The sequence below is a fragment of the Entelurus aequoreus genome, linkage group LG03 (genome assembly GCF_033978785.1).
Source record: "Entelurus aequoreus isolate RoL-2023_Sb linkage group LG03, RoL_Eaeq_v1.1, whole genome shotgun sequence".
In the NCBI taxonomy this organism is placed as follows: domain Eukaryota; kingdom Metazoa; phylum Chordata; class Actinopteri; order Syngnathiformes; family Syngnathidae; genus Entelurus; species Entelurus aequoreus.
In genome coordinates this window covers 79,438,204-79,462,444 of record NC_084733.1, presented here as the reverse complement: position 1 = coordinate 79,462,444, position 24,241 = coordinate 79,438,204, and the positions used below count along the sequence as shown (strand labels likewise).

The window sequence follows — 24,241 nt, the reverse complement described above, 5'->3', positions numbered from 1 at the left end:
CCATCTCCTCCTCAAGTGTGTGTTTCAGCCAGAGGAAGCTGAGCATCCTCGCTGGCCCAACATTTATGCAAGGAGGCACTTGTGCTGCGTCCATGTCTCTGCTCTGCTGACAGTCACTGGCCCCAGTCACACAGCATTAGAGCGCCTCAGCACACACACACACACACACACACACACACACACATTTCAGGGCCTCAGGCAGACTGGCGTACCATATTCATATTAGCTTATAAAGCCAGGAACAAATGCACTGTTTGTGTATGTTGCCCAGCGTAGTATAAACTGTGTGTGTGTGTGTGTGTGTATGTGTGTGTGTGTTAGAACGTGAACGTAGTACGCCTGAGCAGATTGGAAAAGGATGACAACAAAAGATGATGTCAAAGGTCTTCATACTGTATCATCTGGCAAAGAAACATTTGTGCTTCCACACAAACAACAAACGTTTTCGAACACTTTTTCCCCCCCAAAAAACGTACGTGTTTGTCCTTCAGATTTTCTAAGAGATGTTTGTTTCGTATTCCGAAGAAACGTGCAAAGTTATGTCATGTATTTGAAAACGCAATTCAACCCTCTGGTGTACAGGCCTGTTTTAGTTTTTTTTTTTAGTTTTTTTTACGCGTTTTATGGAGTGAAGTGCCTGGCAAAATGTTGCAAACACACAGCAATGTTTTTACTCACGCCGCAACGATTGCCAAGTTGTAAAAAACTAATTTTTTTCAGTTTAAAAAACCGATTCCCAAGTAAAAAAAAATGTCTTCACTTAAAAAAAATTACTTGCATGTAAAAAAAACAGTTTTCTGCGATTAAAAAAACAATTCACCGGTGAAAAAACAATTTTCTTCAATTAAAAGAAAATTATTCGCAAGCATGAAAACAATTTTCTGCAAGTAAAAAAAAAAATTTGCAAGTAAAAAAAAAAGTAATTTCTTCAATTAAAAAAAACAATTCGCAAGTAAAAAAAAAGAAAAACGCAAAAAAACCCCAAACATTTCTTCAATAAAAAAAAAGACTGGTAAGCATAAAAACAATTTTCTGCAAGTAAAAAAATGATTCGCAAGGATGACATTTTTTTTCTTTCATTAAAATGTTTTTTTTCGCAAGTATAAAAAACTATTTTCTGCACGTAAAAAAAACATTGGCAAGTAAAAAACTATTTTTTCCGATTAAAAACGAATTGATTCGCAAACATAAAAACAATTTTCTTGAATACAAAAAAATGACTCGCAAGCATAAAAACAATTTTTTTGCAAGTAAAAAAACGATGAAAATATTTTTTCTTTCATAATTTTTTTTCCCGCAAGTATAAAAAAATATTTTTGCCATGTAAAAAAAATATTTACAAGTGAAAAAAACAACAAATCCCTCCAATTAAAGAAATGTTTCACAAGTAAAAAAAACAAAACTATTTTCTCCAATTAAAGAAATGATTTACAAGTAAGAAAAAAACAATTGCAAGTATGAAAAATATTTTCAAATGCAAAAAAATTCAGTCACATGATAAAAACACAAAATAACCTCCATACATCGGGCCTAACACGACTCACATCTGAAACAGCTTACAGTTTTTTCTATATGCTTACACACAATTTTATTAACTGTGTGTCTTTTTTCAAAAGGATTTACACACTTTTCCAAACACCACATTACATTTTCTTAATTCCTAGATTATTTGCAAAATGACACACTTTGGTCAAAACATATGCCCAGTCATCAAAATAAAGCAAGCATTTGTAAAAATGCAGTTTTATTGTCATCTCACTCACACAGACTTCAAATGATAAGACACTATTGGAGTGAGTTGCCCAGAACAGTGATAAATACAAAACACATTTGTAAAAAACCCTATTTTACTATAAGAAATCACATGATTGGGGCATTTTGCCCGACCTTTTTAGCATATGTGATGAATGATTACTGTAACTTCACAAAATATATTGGCAAATTCATAGCAATCGTCATTGTTTACTTTGAAGTGGGCCTATACGTAAGGACCTAAAGAGATAGTAAACATATCCTTTTCAAGAACTGCTCAACAATGATGCTGCAAACTGAAAAATATACCCCAAAGTAGGGCGTTTGCCGACCTGTGACATCACCCGACGTCTTCGATTTCTGCAAGCCTAGGAAAGGAAAATCACACTTCAACACATTTAACCTTACCAGCCACATGAAACACCAGCATTGCTACGACAGTGTTCCTGAAAGTCTACGAAGCCGCAAAGAAAGGTGTACATAAACTACTTTAAACTACTATGTTTAAAAAAAATAAATAGATAAAACATTATTGAAAAACAAGCTATCGGTACTTGATTAAAAAAGCAACAACTATTTTGCATCCCTAGTTTTTTGTGTCATCATTTAGACTTTTCCTCTCACTTTACGCCTTCTAGCTCTTTTATTCCATCTGTTTCCTGTTTTGCAATAGTATATTTAGAATGTGCGGCGGGCTGTTCAATTATTTGCTGAGGGCAACAAATGGACGCTGGGCCACACTTTGGACACCCCTGAAAAAAGGAATAGTTCAATATACATTAATTGCATCGCTAGCTGCCTCTTTTGTTTACTATTGAACACAAAGAGAAGAGACAAAGACGTGTGTTATTGTCTCACAAAAAAAACTTTATAAGAACAAAAAAAGTGCACTTCCCCTTTCCGACAATTTATTCCTAAATTAAGCTACGGTGTGTTTTTGTGGACAACAAAGACATTTTCGAGTCCACATTTATTAATTTTTGCACAATTAGATCTTCAGTGAAACTAACAAGTGTTTTATTCCGAGCATTGAGAACTTTTAACGAGCAGGTATCACACCAAGTTACAGTAAATATTCACAGCGCTTCACTTTTAAAGTTAAAGTTAAAGTACCAATGATTGTCACACACACACTAGGTGTGGCGAAATTATCCTCTGCATTTGACCCATCACCCTTGATCACCCCCTGGGAGGTGAGGGGAGCAGTGAGCAGCAGCGGTGGCCGCGCCCGGGAATCATTTTTGGTGATTTAACCCCCAATTCCAACCCTTGATGCTGAGTGCCAAGCAGGGAGGTAATGGGTCCCATTTTTATAGTCTTTGGTAGGACTCGGCCGGGGTTTGAACTCACAACCTACCGGTCTCAGGGCGGACACTCTAATATTCATGTTTGCCCTCAAAATTCTGCACACAATACCCCATAAGGACCGTGTAAATACGTTTTTTTAATGCTTTTTGCAAATTTATTCAAAACTACAATTTGCAATTCCGATAGGAATCGTGATAGCCGATGAACCGCCAATACGCGTGAGTGGAACTGAAATGGCTAAATGTCCAGGGTGAGTGGAGTGTGTGGATGTTGGAACTGTTCGAATCGGTTGAGAAATGTGGGATATGGAGAGGTTTATATATTGCCCAATTATTTTCAGTGGGGAGAAATTCCTGGTAATTCCAATTGTTGGTATGCTAAACTCCTAACTGTAACACGTGTCAATCACCAAAATATACTACTCTGAAGTGTGTACCTGTCAGGTTCAAACACTGATGACATCTATTAAACAGACGAGAAGCAAGGAATCATGCAGAGACAGAGTTCAATTTGGCTAAATGAGGAGACACGTGTTTTGGGCTATATTCTAGTTACAGATCCAAACTACGTTCTAAAAGTCCAGCCTACGTGCTTCCTCTACTTATTTGGGAGGTCCCGGTTACATCACTGAAGCTGTCGCTGAGGGAAGGGGGTAATCTCGACAACTCCAGTTAGACACAATATATGATTATACAAAAATGCAAATGTGTTGACGCTGGTGCTATCGCCTCGTCTTTGCTTTGTCTGCGTCCCGGTACCCGATGTTCGGCCTTGGCAGTCAGCAGGCCGAGTCTGGACACAACACTGATAGAGACGGCACAGATACACAAATACAGATAATAACTATAGCAACGGCCCTTAAGCATAAAGTTGTGTGATAACATATATACATGATTATTCTAACAGTACCTGAAAAAGTTGTTTTAAAAACTAGCATGCTAACGTTAGCATGCATCAAGTACAAAAATATGACTGAGGTGTACACCGACAAAGTGAAGTGAAGTGAATTATATTTATATAGCGCTTTTCTCTAGTGACTCAAAGCCCTTTTACATAGTGAAACCCAATATCTAAGTTACATTTAAACCAGTGTGGGTGGCACTGGGAGCAGGTGGGTAAAGTGTCTTGCCCAAGGACACAACGGCAGTGACTAGGATGGCGGGAGCGGGGATCGAACCTGGAACCCTCAAGTTGCTGGCACGGCCGCTTTACCAACCGAGCTATACCGCCCCACAAAGTTAGCTGAAAGAGAAAAGATAGCATATTAATGTTAGCATCATTCCTTAAGTAGCAAAATATTTGAGGCTGGGCTGTATACCTGCAAAACTAGCACAAAAGCTAGCATGCTAATATTCAAAAGCTAACGATTGTGCCACAGGCCGCACTTTAGACGTATAATAACTAGTGTATTTGTCAATGTCATAATAACATGCTGTACCGTAAGCATCATATTAGCATTCATACTAAATGATAATCACAAACAAATGGATAATTATAATGTTTGTGGGACAAGTGCAGAGGCCAGTAAAGGCTGCAAGAGTGCTAACGAAATGTCTTTTTAGCGCCGGATGATCGCCTCGCTCTGAGAGAAAATACACGACAGAGCGAGACTCCCCCAGGAAGGAGATGCCAGCGTGTCGATAATATCGAGCGTCTCTTTCCTCCTCGCCCCCTCGCTCAGCAAGGAGGACATTCCAGTGCACCCTAACCTCCTTTTTCTCCTGCCACCTACGCGCACAACCTCACTGCATCCTCCCGCTGACATATTACGTACGCTGCCGGGCAAACCTCGACTGACATTTGATTAGGGACTTTCCTGCCATGGATGGTGTGTCTGCAGAAACACATGCTCTCAGCTGACCTGTCAGCATCAGCGCTGGTCACCCTTTAAATATATATATATATATATATATATATATATATATATATATATATATATATATATATATATATATATATATATATATATATATATATATATATATATATATATATATATATATATATATATATATATATGTATATATATATATATACACACACACATATGTACATATATATATACACACATATGTACATATATACATATATATACACACATATGTACATATATACATATATACACACATATGTACATATATACATATATATATATATATACATTTATAGATTTCTATGTTTGTATATATGTATATATATGGATGTATACACATATATATATGTATGTTTGTATATACGTATATATGGATGTTTACACACACACACACATATATATATATATATATATATATATATATATATATATATATATATGTCTGTATATATGTATATATGGATGTTTACATATATACAGTGGGGCAAATGTCAATGGGTGGCTGACTAAATACTTTTTTGCCCCACTGTATATATATATATATATATATATATATATATATATATATATATATATATATATATATATATATATATATATATATATATATATATATATATATATATATATATATATATATATATATATATATCACATCTCTTAGCATTCAAATAACTGCATGCTAGTTTTTAAAATAAAGTGTTAATTATTTTTTCTTCTGACAAATGTCACAATTATTAAAAAAAACATTGTCACAATTAGCAATTTAACATTGTCACAATAAGTAACTTAGCATTGTCACTAGAGATGTCCGATAATATCGGTCTGCCGATATTATCGGCCGATAAATGCGTTAAAATGTAATATCGGAAATTAACGGTATCGGTTTTTTTTATTATCAGTATCGTTTTTATTTTTATTTTTTATTAAATCCACATAAAAAACACAAGATACACTTACAATTAGTGCACCAACCCAAAAAAAACTCCCTCCCCCATTTACACTCATTCACATTCATTCACACAAAAGGGTTGTTTCTTTCTGTTATTAATATTCTGGTTCCTACATTATATATCAATATATATCAATACAGTCTGCAAGGGATACAGTCCGTAAGCACACATGATTGTGCGTGCTGCTGGTCCACTAATAATACTAACCTTTTAACAGTTAATTTTACACATTTTCATTAATTACTAGTTTCTATGTAACTGTTTTTATATTGTTTTACTTTCTTTTTTATTCAAGAAAATGTTTTTAATTTATTTATCTTATTTTATTTGATTCATTTTTTTAAAAAGTACCTTATCTTCACCATACCTGGTTGTCCAAATTAGGCATAAAAATGTGTTAATTCCACGACTGTATATATCGGTTGATATCGGTATCGGTTGATATCGGTATCGGTAATTAAAGAGTTGGACAATATCGGCATATCGGATATCGGCAAAAAGCCATTATCGGACATCCCTAATTGTCACAATTAGCGATTTAGCATTGTCACAATTAGCGATTTAGCATTGTCACAATTAGCAATGTAACATTGTCACAATTAGCAATTTAACATTGTCACAATTAGCGATTTAACATTGTCACATTTAGCGATTTAACATTGTCAAATTAGCGATTTAACATTGTCACAATTAGCAAATTAACATTGTCACAATTAGCAATCTAACATTGTTACAATTAGCAATTTAACATTGTCACAATTAGCAATTTAACATCGTCACAATTAGCAATTTAACATTGTCACAATTAGCAATTTAACATTGTCACAATTAGCAATTTAGCATTGTCACAATTAGCAATTTAACATTGTCACATTTAGCGATTTAACATTGTCAAATTAGCGATTTAACATTGTCACAATTAGCAAATTAACATTGTCACAATTAGCAATCTAACATTGTTACAATTAGCAATTTAGCATTGTCACAGTTAGCAATTTAACATTGTCACAATTAGCGATTTAACATTGTCATAATTAGCGATTTAACATTGTCACAATTAGCGATTTAACATTGTCACAATTAGCAATCTAACATTGTCACAATTAGCAATTTTGACATTGTCACAATTAGCGATTTAGCATTGTCACAATTAGCAATTTAACATTGTCACAATTAGCGATTTAACATTGTCACTATTAGCGATTTAACATTGTCACAATTAGCAATCTAACATTGTCACAATTAGCAATTTTGACATTGTCACAATTAGCGATTTAGCATTGTCACAATTAGCAATTTAACATTGTCACAATTAGCGATTTAACATTGTCACTATTAGCAATTTAACATTGTCACAATTAGCAATCTAACATTGTCACAATTAGCGATTTAGCATTGTCACAATTAGGAATTGTGACAATGTTAAAGTCCTCGCAGAGATTGTAGTTGGCAGAATAATAATAATACGACCTGTTCACTTCCGATACCATACCGATAATTGGGCCTTGAGCAACGACAGATATCACCAAAATCGTAGGTCATACTTGCATCATTTTGCAGCGTGGAATGACTCAGAGAACATTGGCCGATATAAAAGCACGACATGTATAATTTACTAGGTTGAGTTCACGACGCAGTGAGCTGAATGATGCGGACACGTTTGTTACTAGATACTTTCTAATACTTTGCATGTGTAAGTAATATGCGACAAGAATTATTTAATACGGACTTGCATGGACAAATGCGCTGCTTTGCACTGCAATTTGTTCGACAATTATTAGCTTGTGTGCTATTGTGTGCTTAGCTGTTGTGTGGCTGCTAGCTCCTGGTAGCCTATATCCTCCCGTGTTTACCTTTTTGACAAAAACAGGATACTTTTTCACAGAAGAAAAGACCAACCTTGTGTGCTTATTGGAGGACATTTATATGCTAACCGTATCGGACATTTTATATGCGAGCTGATATCATCCGATACTGTTGTTGTTGTTCAATCTCATGTTGTTTTGTTCTTTGTCTCTCTCCACAGTCTGCGTGCTTTACACCCAGGGGATCGCAAACAGGGATTGGAGAGAGGTGAGTCCACCAGGGGGCGCAAAGACATGACATTGCGAGCGCTAAATGATAACACACGCATCCCCGTATCGCCTGCGTTCTGATAGTCGGCACACGTTCTGCGGACGCCTGAAGTACAAACAGGATATTTTGCTGGTTTAACGAGGAAACCTTCAGTAGATGAGGGTGAGACCGCCATTGCTGATGAGACGTAATTAAAGGTGTGTGAAGGTGACATGCTTTGTGACTCCTTTGTTGTTGTTTCCTTCACACATTGTTGCCACGCGGGGATCAAACGTTTTGTTGTCAACAGATAAATAATGCATCCGGCGGGAAGAAAGGGAGGACGAGCCGCTCCCAAATAACAGCAAGCTGCTTACTTGCCTTTTAATGACAACCTGAATGCCGCCATTACACTCAGCAGTGCTTCTCAACTACTGCGCCCCCTTGGGGACAGATTTTTTGTTAACTTCTAAATTAATTTTTTAAAATCTGATTTTGTTGAGATTGTTCTTTACTAACAATATTACAAACAATATTACAACCCCCCGTCCCCTCACTATTTGAGAAGTAGTGGCCTAATTGTACCTCATTTGGAATACACTGACGTGACCATCAATCACAATTTATATTCTCGTGCTATAGAAAATTTGATCTCCTTCTTGAATTTCCAATTTAGCATTGTCGCAATTCGCAATTTAGCAATGTCACAATTCGCAATTAGCATTGTCATAATTAGCAATTTAGCATTGTCACAATTAGCAATTTAACATTGTCACAGTTGGCAATTTAGCATTGTCGCAATTTGCAATTTTAGCGTTGTCACAATTAGCAATTTAGCATTGTCACAATTAACAATTTAACATTGTCACAATTAGCAATTTAGCATTGTCACAATTAGCAATTTAGCATTTTCACAATTAGCATTTTAACATTGTCACTATTAGCAATTTACCATTGTCACAATTAGCAATTTAGCATTGTCATAATTAGTAATTTAGCATGGTCACAATTATCAATTTAGCATTGTCACAATTAGTAATTTAACATTATCCCAATTAGCAATTTAACATTATCCCAGTTAGCAATTTAACATTGTCACAATTAGCAATTTAGCATGGTCACAATTAGCATTTTAACATTGTCACAATTAGCAATTCAGCATTGTCATAATTAGCAATTTAGCATTGTCACAATTCGCAATTTAACATTGTCACTATTATAAATTTAACATTGTCATTATTAGATATTTAGCATTGTCACAATTAGCAATTTAGAATGATCACATTTCGCTATTTAGCATTGTAACAATTTGCAATTTAGCAATGTCATTATTAGCAATTTAACATTGTCACAATTAGCAACTTAGCATTGTCACTATCAGCAAGTTAGCATTGTCACAATTAGCAATTTAGAATTGTCACAATTCGCAATTTAGCATTGTCATAACTAGCAATTTTAGCATTGTCACAATTAGCAATTTAGCATTGTCACAATTAGCAATTTAACATTGTCACTATTAGCAATTTAGCATTGTCACAATTAGTAATTTAGCATTGTCATAGTTAGCAATTCAACATTGTCACAATTAGCAATTTAAAATTGTCACAATTAGCAATTTAGAATTATCACATTTCACAATTTAGCATTGTCACAATTAGCAATTTAACATTGTCACTATTAGCAATTTAGCATTGTCACAATTAGTAATTTAGCATTGTCATAGTTAGCAATTCAACATTGTCACAATTAGCAATTTAAAATTGTCACAATTAGCAATTTAGAATTATCACATTTCACAATTTAGTATTGTCAGAATTAGCAATTAAGCATTGTCAGAATTAGCAATTTAGCAAGGTCATTATTAGCAATTTAACATTGTCACAATTAGCAATGTAGCATTGTCACTATTAGCAATTTATCATTGTCACAATTAGCAATTTAGAATTGTCACATTTCGCAATTTAGCATTGTTATAACTAGCAATTTAGCATTGTCACAATTAACAATTTAGCATTGTCACAATTCGCAATTTAGCATTGTCATAATTAGCAATTAAGCATTGTCACAATTAGCATTTTGGCAATGTCATTATTAGCAATTTAACATTGACACAGTTAAAAATTTAGCATTGTCACTATTAGCAATTTAGCATTGTCACAATTAGCAATTTAGAATCGTCACAATTCGCAATTTAGCATTGTCATAACTAGCAATTTAGCATTGTCACTATTACAAATGTAGCATTGTCATAACTAGCAATTTAGCATTGTCACTATTTCAAATGTAGCATTGTCATAACTAGCAATTTAACATTGTCACAATTAACAATTTAGCATTGTCACAATTCCAAATGTAGAATTGTCATAATTAGTCAATTAGTATTGTCACAATTAGCATTTTAACATTGTCAAAATGATCAATTTAGCATTGTCATAATTAGCAATTTAACATTGTTACAATTAGCAATTTAACATTGTCACAATTAACAATTTAACATTGTCACAATTAGCAATTTAGCATTGTCACTATCAGCAATTTAGCATTGTCACAAATAGCGATTTAGAATTGTCACAATTCGCAATTTAGCATTGTCATAACTAGCAATTTAGCATTGTCACAATTAACAATTTAGCATTGTCACAATTCGCAATTTAGCATTGTCATAATTAGCAATTAAGCATTGTCACAATTAGCATTTTGGCAATGTCATTGTTAGCAATTTAACATTGACACAATTAGCAATTTAGCATTGTCACTATTAGCAATTTAGCATTGTCACAATTAGCAATTTAGAATTGTCACAATTCGCAATTTAGCATTGTCATAACTAGCAATTTAGCATTGTCACTATTACAAATGTAGCATTGTCATAACTAGCAATTTAACATTGTCACAATTAACAATTTAGCATTGTCACAATTCCAAATGTAGAATTGTCATAATTAGTCAATTAGTATTGTCACAATTAGCATTTTAACATTGTCAAAATGATCAATTTAGCATTGTCATAATTAGCAATTTAACATTGTTACAATTAGCAATTTAACATTGTCACAATTAACAATTTAACATTGTCACAATTAGCAATTTAGCATTGTCACTATCAGCAATTTAGCATTGTCACAATTAGCGATTTAGAATTGTCACAATTCGCAATTTAGCATTGTCATAACTAGCAATTTAGCATTGTCACAATTAACAATTTAGCATTGTCACAATTCGCAATTTACCATTGTCATAATTAGCAATTAAGCATTGTCACAATTAGCATTTTGGCAATGTCATTGTTAGCAATTTAACATTGACACAATTAGCAATTTAGCATTGTCACTATTAGCAATTTAGAATTGTCACAATTCGCAATTTAGCATTGTCATAACTAGCAATTTAGCATTGTCACTATTACAAATGTAGCATTGTCATAACTAGCAATTCAACATTGTCACAATTAACAATTTAGCATTGTCACAATTCCAAATGTAGCATTGTCATAATTAGTCAATTAGTATTGTCACAATTAGCATTTTAACATTGTCAAAATGATCAATTTAGCATTGTCATAATTAGCAATTTAACATTGTTACAATTAGCAATTTAGCATTGTCACAATTAGCAATTTAACATTGACACAATTAGCAATTTAGCATTGTCACAATTAGCAATTTAGAATTGTCACAATTCGCAATTTAGCATTGTCATAACTAGCAATTTAGCATTGTCACTATTACAAATGTAGCATTGTCATAACTAGCAATTCAACATTGTCACAATTAGCAATTTAGCATTGTCACAATTCCAAATGTAGCATTGTCATAATTAGTCAATTAGTATTGTCACAATTAGCATTTTAACATTGTCAAAATGATCAATTTAGCATTGTCATAATTAGCAATTTAACATTGTCACAATTAGCAATTTAACATTGTCACTATTAGCAATTTAACATTGTCACAATTAGCAATTTAACATTGTCACTATCAGCAATTTAACATTGTCACTATTAGCAATTTAACATTGTCACAATTAGCATTTTAAGATTGTCAAAATTAGCTCGTTAGCATTTACTGACTTCCTTTCATATTTCCTTGCAGTTTGGCAGGACGGAGGTCATCGACAACACCCTCAACCCAGACTTTGTCCGCAAGTTCATTTTGGATTATTTCTTTGAGGAGCGGCAGAATCTCCGCTTTGACCTGTGAGTTCACCATTGATCCACGCACGTCACTTGGAGTGCGCGTGCGCGCGTGAGTGCGTGGGCGAGAGTGGCGCCGCTTGGCGAGCAAAGCCCGGCCTGAAATATTCATGTCCTGTGCAGAGGGAGATGTACGTTATTCTGCCTTTTAAATAAAAGACACATTTTCTTGTCACTTCCCCGAGCAGCGTTTCCTATTCCGCTTCATCTCACTCCCGGCGCACTTTGAAGACACAACGAGTGACTTTCACTCAAGGGCTTTATTGCGGAAATGATGAGACGTCCATCGGCTGGAACACAAAATAACCTCGGGAGGAGATTGAACGCCTAAAGCCTGTCATCACTGATACCATAATCGCCACCCTTCCGTATCGCACCTCCATGGAATTGTATGCCAAGTATTTATTCTTCTTACATTTTGCATCCACATTGTTTTAAAACTGCGGGGTTTTTTGCACAATACTCATCATTTATTGGAGTGCGTCCTAACCACGATACGTCGTAACACAAAACGTCGTAACACAAAACGTCGTAACACAAAACGCCGTAACACGAAACGTCGTAACACGAAACGTCGTAACACGAAACGTCGTAACACGAAACGTCGTAACACGAAACGTCGTAACACGAACCGTCGTAACACGAAACGTCGTAACACGAAACGTTGTAACACGAAACGTTGTAACACGAAACGTCGTAACACGAAACGTCGTAACACGAAACGTCGTAACACGAAGCGTCGTAACACGAAGCGTTGTAACACGAAGCGTAACATGAAGCGTCGTAAAGAGAAACGTCGTAAAACGAAACGGCGTAAAACGAAATGTCGTAACACAAAATGTCGTTACACAAAAAAATGTCATTACACAAAATGTCATAACAAGAAAGGTCATAACATAAAACGTAACTTGAAACGCTGTCACACAAAATATATAACACAAAGTGTTAGGTACACAATGCCATAAATACAAAACGTCGTAACACGAAGCGTCGTAACACGAAGCGTCGTAACACGAAACGTCGTAACACGAAACGTCGTAACACGAAACGTCGTAACACGAAACGTCGTAAAACGAAACGTCGTAAAACGAAACGTCGTACCATAAAATGTCGTTACACAAAATGTCGTAACAAGAAAGGTCGTAACATAAAACGTAACTTGAAACGCTGTCACACAAAATATATAACACAAAGTGTTAGGTACACAATGCCATAAATACAAAACGTCGTAACACGAAGCGTCGTAACACGAAGCGTCGTAACACGAAGCGTCGTAGCACGAAGCGTCGTAACACAAAACGTCGTAACACAAAACGTCGTAACACGAAACGTCGTAACGCGAAACGTCGTAACACGAAACGTCGTAACACGAAGCGTTGTAACACGAAGCGTAACATGAAGCGTCGTAAAACGAAACGTCATAAAACGAAACGTAAAACGAAACGTCGCAACATAAAATGTCGTTGCTCAAAATGTCGTTACACAAAATGTCGTAACAAGAAAGGTCATAACATAAAATGTAACTTGAAACGCTGTCACACAAAATATATAACACAAAGTGTTAGGTACACAATGCCATAAATACAAAACGTCGTAACACAAAGCGTCGTAACACGAAGCGTCGTAACACGAAACGTCGTAACACGAAACGTCGTAAAACGAAACGTCGTAACATAAAATGTCGTTACACAAAATGTCGTAACAAGAAAGGTCATAACATAAAACGTAACTTGAAACACAAAATATATAACACAAAGTGTTAGGTACACAATGCCATAAATACAAAACGTCGTAAGACGAAGCGCTGTAACACGAAGCGTCGTAACACAAAACGTCGTAACACAAAACGTCGTAACACGAAACGTCGTAACACGAAATGTCGTAACACGAAGCGTTGTAACACGAAGCGTTGTAACATGAAGCGTAACATGAAGCGTCGTAAAACGAAACGTCGTAAAACGAAACTTCGTAAAACGAAACGTCGTACCATAAAATGTCGTTACACAAAATGTCGTAACAAGAAAGGTCATAACATAAAACGTAACTTGAAACACAAAATATATAACACAAAGTGTTAGGTACACAATGCCATAAATACAAAACGTCGTAACACGCAGCGTCGTAACACGAAACGTTGTAACACGAAACATCGCGAAACGAAACGTCGTAAAACGAAACGTCGTAAAACGAAACGTCGTAAAACGAAACGTCGTAAAACGAAACGTCGTAAAACGAAACGTCATAACTTGAAATGTCATAACACAAAATATCGTAACAAGAAAGGTCATAACATAAAACGCTGAAACTTGAAACGCTGTCACACAAAATACAAAGTGTTGTGGTACAAAATGCCATATATACCAAACGTCGTAACACTAGGCGTCGTAGCACAAGGCGTCGTAACACGAAGTGGCGTAAGACGAAACGTCGCAACACGAAACGTCGCAACATAAAATGTCATAAAATGAAATGTCATAAAATGAAACGCTGTAACTTGAAACGCTGTCACACAAAATATATAACACAAAGTGTTGTAGTACAAAATGTCGTAAAAACGAAACGTAACACAAGACGCTGTGACACAAAAGAGCGTAACACAAAATATTACAAACGTACAACACAAAATGTTGCAGCACGAAATTCTGTAAATAGAAAGCGTTGTAACACAAACACAAAATAGTATAACGTCAAACGTCGTAGTACGAAATGTTGTAGCACGAATTGTCATAGCACGTAACGTTGTAGCACAAAGGGATATAACACGAAACGGTGCAAACCGAAACGCCATAGCAAGAAAGGTCGTAACATGACTCCCTGTCACACAAAATATAACACAAAACATCGTAGCACGAAACGTCATAGCAAAAAATGTCGCAGCACAAATCGTTGCATTGCGAAATATTGTAGCACCAAGCGGCCTAACATGAAACAGCACGACACAAAACACTGTAGCACGAAATGTCTAAATGCATGAACCTTATGATTTAATATTTTGACATTATTTAACACGAGTATTCATGATTGTAACATTTGTAAGTAAAAAAACAACTTTATTCATCATACGTCCCTTTGTGTTGTACATTGTGTTGCGTTGGTGTAGCATCCTTTCATATTCTCTTTGCGGTCCTGAGTGGAACTTCCAGATACTTCCAGATCTACTCTATCTATTTATCCCTCCGTCCAAGTCTAGCAAAAGCTGCGAAGTACTATTCAAATTGCTTTGGTTTAATGTTATTGTCCTACTCTGATCACATTTTTGAGACACCTAACAAGCATGGGGTTGAGGTGGGCGCGGGTTTGGTGGTAGGAGTGCATATTGTAGCGTCCCGGAAGAGTTAGTGCTGCAAGGGGTTCTGGGTATTTGTTCTGTTGTGTTTATGTTGTGTTACGGTGCGGATGTTCTCCCGAAATGTGTTTGTCATTCTTGTTTGGTGTGGGTTCACAGTGTGGCGCATATTTGTAACAGTGTTAAAGTTGTTTATACGGCCACCCTCAGTGTGACCTGTATGGCTGTTTGATCAAGTATGCCTTGCATTCACATATGTGTGTGTAAGAGCCGCATTGTACCTAATGTTGTGTCCTGGACTGTCAATGTCAATTTATTGATAAAGCAGACAGGAAATGGAGCTGAAGTCTTTGGGTTTGCTGCCTTGAGTGTGTGTGTGTGTGTGTGTGTGTTAGTCATTAGTCATCCTTGCTCAATTCAAAATCAGCTCAGAGTTGATTTGTGTTACCGCCTTAGCACCCCCCCCCCCCACCCCCCCCAGGAAGACAGACAGCACAGGACCAAGAGGAATCCTGTCTGGCCCAGTGCCAACGACGAGTGATGTCATCCGCTCACGAGGCGCCGCGGGACATCCACTCCTGTGTGTGTGCGAGTGTGTGAGTGTGTGTGTGTGTGTCTGGCCGAGTAAACATACACACTTTTAAGTTTTTCTTAACATGCCCCTCCCTCCCTCACACACACACATCCACATACACACACAAACATTGACATACACATCCCAAGACACACACACATACACATTGACATACTTATCCCAAGACACACACACATACACATCGACACACACACACACACATACACACACACTTTGATATACACATTGACGTTGACACACACACACATTGACAAACACATTCAAAGACACACATCATTTACACATCGACATACACACATGCACAAACACACACACACACATTGATTGATTGATTGAGAAGTTTATTGACATCTTAAAGCAGGGGTGTCCAAACTTTTCCCACTGAGGGCCGCACACAGAAAAATTAAAGCATGTGAGGGCCATTTTGATCTTTTTCATTTTCAAACCATAACAAAATATATGGATTTTTTAAATTATTTTACCTTTAGGGGTCCCGGGGACCAGGGGCGCCGCTAGGGATTTTGGGCCCCATTGAAAAGAATCTTTACAGGGCCCCCAACACAGCGGCAACATTATAATTTCATCATCATTAGGGGCCTCTCTGGGCCCCCCTCCATCATGGGCCCCTAGAATCAGTCTCCTTTACCCCCCCTTTTCGGCGCCCCTGCCGGGGACCATAAAGGCTCTCAGTCATTAGAATTTAAAAAATAAGTCCAATTATTATTAATATTTTTTATTTAACGCTTACAGTAAATCACTATATCAACTTCAAGTTTATATAAAGTAATAAAAAAAAAGGTTTTATGGCTTTTCTGTCAGAAACAACTTTGTTTTTTATAGTAAAACTAAAATATGCAGTATTTAGTAACGAGAGCCCTAAAAGATCAATAATGCAGGACACCATTGATTTTAATTATTTAATATTTTTGAGTAATCACAGTGAAAAAATAAATAAAATATCACTAAATATATTTGGGATCCAAAAGGTGCCCCACTCATAAAGTGATACATTTGTATTAGGTTTTTCTTTTACTTTCAACACTTAAATTACGAGATCAAATTCAGATATATCTGTCGATTTTACATTTGAACTATTATTTTGTTTGTTTTTTATGCTCTTTTGTCAAATAAAACTTTGATGTTTTCATAAGGCAACTACACAATGCATGCAATATTTACCAAAGTCAAATATTTGAAGTAATTGGAGCTTTGAAAATAATTCATTATAGCATGGATTTTTTGTCATTATTTTTTTTTGAGCCATGGCAAAAAAAGAAAAAGAAAGAAAGACAATAGAAAAAAAAACAGCCTGCATGGCAGCTTTTTGTGTCAACATTGCAACTTTTTCTCGTTAGACTTCACCTCATTCCACTTTTTTTAATGTTCTCTTTTATTTTTGCAATAACATTTCCAGAATGTGTGGCGGGCCGGTAAACAATTAGCTGCGGGCCGCAAATGGCCCCCGGGCCGCACTTTGGACACCCTTGTCTTAAAGAATTGAATCCATGTACCGTGTTTTTCGGACTATAAGTCGCAGTTTTTTTCATAGTTTGGCCAGGGGTGTGACTTATACTCAGGAGCGACTTATGTGTGAAATTATTAACACATTACCGTAAAATATCCAATAATATTATTTAGCTCATTCACGTAAGAGACTAGACGTATAAGATTTCATGGGATTTAGCGATTAGGAGTGACAGATTGTTTGGTAAACGTATAGCATGTTCTATATGTTATAGTTATTTGAATGACTCTTACCATAATATGTTACGTTAACATACCAGGCACGTTCTTAGTTGATTATTTATGCCTCATATAACGTACACTTATTCAGCCTGTTGTTCACTATTCTTTATTTATTTTAAATTGCCTTTCAAATGTCTATTCTTGGTGTTGGCTTTTATCAAATGAATTGCCCCCAAAAATGCGACTTATACTCCAGTGCGACGTATATATGTTTTTTTCCCTTCTTTATTACGCATTTTCGGCCGGTGCGACTTATACTCCGGTGCGATTTATACTCCAAAAAATACGGTAATGCTTTAAAAAGGCAAATGGATGGCACAAAAAGCCAAAAGGCCTGTTTCCATTGTGGTCCATTAAATATTCATCACATTTGATACATCCAATAATAAAAGACATATAACCTGTAACATGTATATAAGAAATTACGTTAAAAAAACGCATACACGTTGTCATACACATACACACGCACACATACACACACACACATACAAATTGACATACACTTACACGCACAGACAGACATACACACATGGTGTGTGTGTATGTGTGTGATAATGAGGCGACATGAATGATTGATGAGGCGTAGAGAGTGACAGAGGTGAACATGAAGCACACCTGTGTCTTACGCCGCCAGCACCTTACCTGACTCCACTTTGCTCTTATAGACGCTAACGAGCTGGCTAGCAAGCTGACTAATTGCTCCACATTTGATCTTATTACGTCTTATCATATCTTATCTTATTATATCTTATTACCTCTTTTCTTATTATACCTTATCTAAAGACGTCTCATCTTGTTACTTTTTTTTTTGTTATATCTTATTTCATTACGTCTTATCTTATATCTTATCTTATTACGTGTTTTCTTGTTATATCTTATCTTATGACGTCTTATCTTATTACGTTTTTTCTTATTATATCTAATTTCATTATGTCTTATCTTATATCTTATCTTATCACGTCTTTTATTATTGTTTTTTTCCCCCATTATATCTTACCTTATTATGTCTTTGTCATGATCTGTGGTCTGGATCGTGTTTTTTGTTATTTTATGTTTAAAGGCCTACTGAAAGCCACTACTACCGACCACGCAGTCTGATAGTTTATATATCAATGATGACATCTTAACATTGCAACACATGCCAATACGGCCGGGTTAACTTATAAAGTGCAATTTTAAATTTCCCGCTAAACTTCTGGTTGAAAACGTCTATGTATGATGACGTATGCGCGTGACGTCAATCGTTGAAACGGAAGTATCCAATACAAAAAGCTCGGTTTTCATCGCAAAATTCCACAGTATTCTGGACATCTGTGTTGGTGAATCTTTTGCAATTTGTTTAATGAACAATGAAGACTGCAAAGAAGAAAGCTGTAGGTGGGATCGGTGTATTAGCGGCTGGCTGCAGCAACACAACCAGGAGGACTTTGACTTGGATAGCAGACGCGCTATCCGACGCTAGCCGCCGACCGCATTGTTGATCGGGTGAAGTCCTTCGTCGCTCCGTCGATCGCTGGAACGCAGGTGAGCACGGGTGTTGATGAGCAGATGAGGGCTGGCTGGCGTAGGTGGATAGCTAATGTTTTTAGCATAGCTCTGTGAGGTCCCGTTGCTAAGTTAGCTTCAATGGCGTCGTTAGCAACAGCCAGGCTGGAAAGCATTAACCGTGTAGTCACATGTCCATGGTTTAATAGTATTGTTGATTTACTGTCTATCCTTCCAGTCAGTGGTTTTATTTCTTTTGTTTCTATCTGCAGTTAAGCCCGATGCTATCACGTTAGCTCCGTAGCTAAAGTACTTCGCCGATGTATTGTCGTGGAGATAAAAGTCACCGTGAATGTCCATTTCGCGTTTTCGACTCTCATTTTCAAGAGGATATAGTATCCGAGGTGGTTTAAAATACAAATCCGTGATCCACAATAGAAAAAAGAGAAAGTGTGGAATCCAATGAACCCTTGTACCTAAGTTACGGTCAGAGCGAAAAAAGATGCGTCCTGCACTGCACTCTAGTCCTTCACTCTCACGTTCCTCATCCACGAATCTTTCATCCTGGCTCAAATTAATGGGGTAATCGTCGCTTTCTCGGTCCGAATTGCTCTCGCTGCTGGTGTAAACAATGGGGAAATGTGAGGAGCCTTTCAACCTGTGACGTCACGCTACTTCCGGTACAGGCAAGGCTTTTTTATCAGCGACCAAAAGTTGCGAACTTTATCGTCGATGTTCTCTACTAAATCCTTTCAGCGAAAATATGGCAATATCGCGAAATGATCAAGTATGACACATAGAATGGACCTGCTATCCCCGTTTAAATTTAAATAATTCATTTCAGTAGGCCTTTAAGACTCCAGTAGTTCCTGTTTGCGCTCCCTTGTTTGGTCACCATGGCGACTCATTGGTTTCACCTGCCTCATTTGACACACGCACCTGGCTCTAATCAAAGAGACTATTTAAGCCTGTCGTTGCCAGCTGGCGACATTGCTCTGTTGATGTTCTTTTCATGCTCTGTATTGATTGTTTCATGCCACAGATTCATGCTTGTTTCCATGCGATTGTTCGCTTCGTGCTATGCCAAGTAGGTTTTGTTTATTCATGCCACAGTTAGCCAGTTTTTGTTTCATGTCCATAGTTCTGCCTAAGTGTTAGTTTTTGTATCCTGCGCTAAGTTGTGCCTTCGCCTTGTGCGCCTTTTTGTTGTGTAGTACTTTGAGTTTGAGATTAAATCGTGTTTTTACCTGCACGCCTTGTCCAGAGTAGTCCGTTTGCATCCTGGGAGAACAATCCTCGCAGTAAACTGCGAAAACCTCCTCGTTGTGACAGTCTTATCTTATATCTTATCTTATTACATCTTATCTTATTATATCTCACCTTATAACGTCTTTTATTATATCCATCTCCTTACGTTGTATCTTATTACACTAATTCTAATGATATCTTATCTTATTTTTTGTCTTATCCCATTGTATTGTATGTCTTACCTTTTTATCTCATCTTATTACATCTTTGTAACACGATTCTGTGCGTCTGGGTTCTTTCGGTGGTTGCCGGAAGGATGAGGCCTTAGTGTCAGGGTTCAATGAGTCTTTTATTTTCCTTTTTAGTTTGTTTGCTCCCGGCTGCTCGCTGGCCACTCTCCACTCTGCTTCTCTCCTCTCTCTGTCCTCCCCTCATGGCCTCGGACGCTCTGCTAATGAAGGAGACAGGTGATTAGATAACCCGCTCCAGCTGGGAAATCCACTCACCTGTCAGCTGCTTCATAGCTGGCTCCTGCACACGCTCTGCCCGCAGGAGACGCGCGGGCCACGCCCCCTCCACAATCTTATCTTATCATGTTTTCCTATCATATCTTATCTTATAACTTATTTTATTAATTCTTATCTTATTATGTATTATTTTATTACGTATTTTCCGATTATATCTTATCTTATAACGTCTTATCTTATTATATCTTATATTATGTTTATCTTATGACGTACGAGTCCTCGGCTCCTAAAAAGAAAAGCTGCTCTTAATGGTGAAAGAGTCTTTGAGTGTCCAGGTGACAAAGTGTGTGTGTGTTTCAGCCTTGGCGGAGGTATCAGTCTTCATGAGTACACACACACACACACACACACACACACACACACACACACACACACACACACACACACACACACACACACACACACACACACACACACACACACACACACACACACACACACACACACACACACACACACACACACACACTCACACACACACACACACACACACACACACACACACACACACACACACACACACACACACATTCCTGACAGGTTAAAGGAAGACAGTAAATCTAAATAAAAAGCTCTCTCACACACACACGCACACCCATACATGCATACGCACACACAAATCAAGAGACACACATTTACACACAGACACATCGAGAAACACACACATATACATACACACACACATCAGGAAACACAGTTATGCACACACGCCAAGAAACAAACATTAAGACACAAACACACACACACACACACACACACGCACGCACGCACACACATACAGGTCAAGAAGCACACGTTTACACAAATCAAGAAACACACACACGTCACATGTTTACACACATTCACTTTTCAAGAAACACACTTTTACACACACACGTTTACACGTATACACACACATACACACACACACACACACACACACACACACACACACACACACACACACACACACACACACACACACACACACACACACACACACACACACCAGGCAACGTGTTTACGCACACCCATAAGAAAACCAACATTAAGACACACACATTTACACACATCAAGAAACACACACACACACGTCACATATGTCAAGCCACACATTTACATACACACACACACACATCAGGAAACACAGTTATCCACACACGCCAAGAAACAAACATTAAGACACAAACACACACACACACACACACGCACGCACGCACACACATACAGGTCAAGAAGCACACGTTTACACAAATCAAGAAACACACACACGTCACATGTTTACACACATTCACTTTTCAAGAAACACACTTTTACAAACACACACACACACACACACACACCAGGCAACGTGTTTACGCACACACGTAAGAAAACCAACATTAAGACACACACATTTACACACATCAAGAAACACACACACGCGTCACATTTGTCAAGCCACACGTTCACATACACACACACACACGCACATCAGGAAACACAATTATGCACACACTTCAGGAAACCAACATTAATACACACACATTTACACACGCACACACGTCACAAAATACACGTTTACACGCATACACTGTTCAAGAAACACACATTTACACACACGCACACACACAAAAACACATTTACACACATCAACAAACACACACACACACACACACCATGAAATACATGTTTACACCAGGGGCGTCACTAGGTTTGAAGAACAGGGGGGCTTAGCTTAGCCCCCAGGAGGTTCCTGTGAAAATGTTTGCACTTGCAAGATCAACTTGTTGGCCCTGTGTGTTAGGCTGAATGGCTGAAAGTGAAAGTGAAAGTGAAAGTGTAAGAAAGCTTCAGTCCTCTTTAGTAAGCACGAGATGGCCCAACAAAAAGCCAGCAGGCAACTTGCAAACAGGGGAACCTTGCACAGATCTTAGCAGTGTAAACTGTTGGGACCTGTCACATCCGGTCATTTCTCCTGTGTTTCATGCTTTAGTTCCTGTCCCGCGCTCTTATTTTGTAGCGTTCACTTCCTGTTTTCTCATTTCCTGAAGCAGCGTCACGCCTGCCTTTAGAGCACGAGTCCCCGCACCTGTTTTATGTTTGTACTCAAGACTATTTAAGTTGCTTCCTGTCGTTGTCGTGACGTTATTCTTTCAAGGACCGTGTCTGGACTTTGTGGACGCCGTCCGCTACACACGCGTCGTGAGTCTGTTCTTTGCTGTTGTCCAGCATTCAGTCTTTGTTTACAATGTCAGCAAATGCTGAAGAAATGGTTGAAAAGCAATATTGTTAGCTTCCTGTTAGTACTGTAACGGTCATTTAGACCACAGGTGTCAAATTCAAGGCCCATACCTGGCCAGCAGGGATGGGTGACATGGACTATCACAATAACCTGCCATTGATAGTGAAAACGATGAAAGTGAAGATAAAACACACCCTTTAGAACTCCACCTTTTTAACTATGAGTCCGTCAGTTAGGGATGTAACGGTAAACGGTAGAATGATAAACCGCGGTATCCAGACGGTTAGTAATACCGTTGAAAATTGTAATTACCGAAAAACAGTCATTTATTAATGCATTGTAGGCAACGTTCCGTCTAAGGTGCGCGCCTGTGCAATTGCGCACTGCTCAAGCGTCCTCTGCGCACGGCAAATCTATGCCGCTCACAAAATCAAATAAAAAAATAAGCGAATAACAATTTTCGACACGACAGAGGAAACAGGTTTCGTCATCATTGTTCAAATATTGTAACGTCTGTCGAGACGCTTTGAGGACATGAATTCCATCCATCACTTTACTGAGCAAAACTCTTTATTGTCGGCCATAAACACATCACCAAAACATTAGTAAAAATAATGATATCTAGCAAAACTGGTCATTTTCTGCAGTACAAACCAGACCAAAAGCCACTTTGTTATATCAACAGCAGCCGCTCGCTCTTTCTCACTTGCGCCAACACATGCACATGTGGCACTTAGCCAGTGATGCGTTTACAGCCAGACAAAAAGTCGGACAACTCCAACACCACACATAAAGTGTCATTCCAGGTCATTACACTATGATTTACCAATCAAATGTGTGCTTATTCTAGTGTCATTTATTAGGAATCTTAATTTATAAATATTAATCATGAAATGCTGTTAGTATACTAAATAAATACTAATAAAAATATATGTTTTACAAACAGGAAGTTGCAGGAATGTACACATGATCCCCTGCTTACATCTCATTGTGCAACATGTGGATGTTTTAATGGGAA

At 37.3% G+C, this 24,241-nt stretch overlaps 1 protein-coding gene across 2 annotated transcripts in view; it reads left to right on the top strand.

Moving 5' to 3' along the window:
• Positions 1 to 24,241, top strand: part of LOC133646925 (copine-8-like) — a 141,638-nt gene that overhangs the window by 40,304 nt on the left and 77,093 nt on the right. For both annotated transcript variants that reach the window (XR_009825385.1, XM_062042856.1), the window contains exons 3-4: positions 7,913 to 7,959; positions 12,033 to 12,136. Coding sequence is in view for 1 of the 2 variants with exons in the window: in XM_062042856.1 (XP_061898840.1) it covers positions 7,913 to 7,959; positions 12,033 to 12,136 (151 nt within the window). In the remaining variant the exon portion in view is untranslated. The remainder of the gene's footprint in view (positions 1 to 7,912; positions 7,960 to 12,032; positions 12,137 to 24,241) is intronic.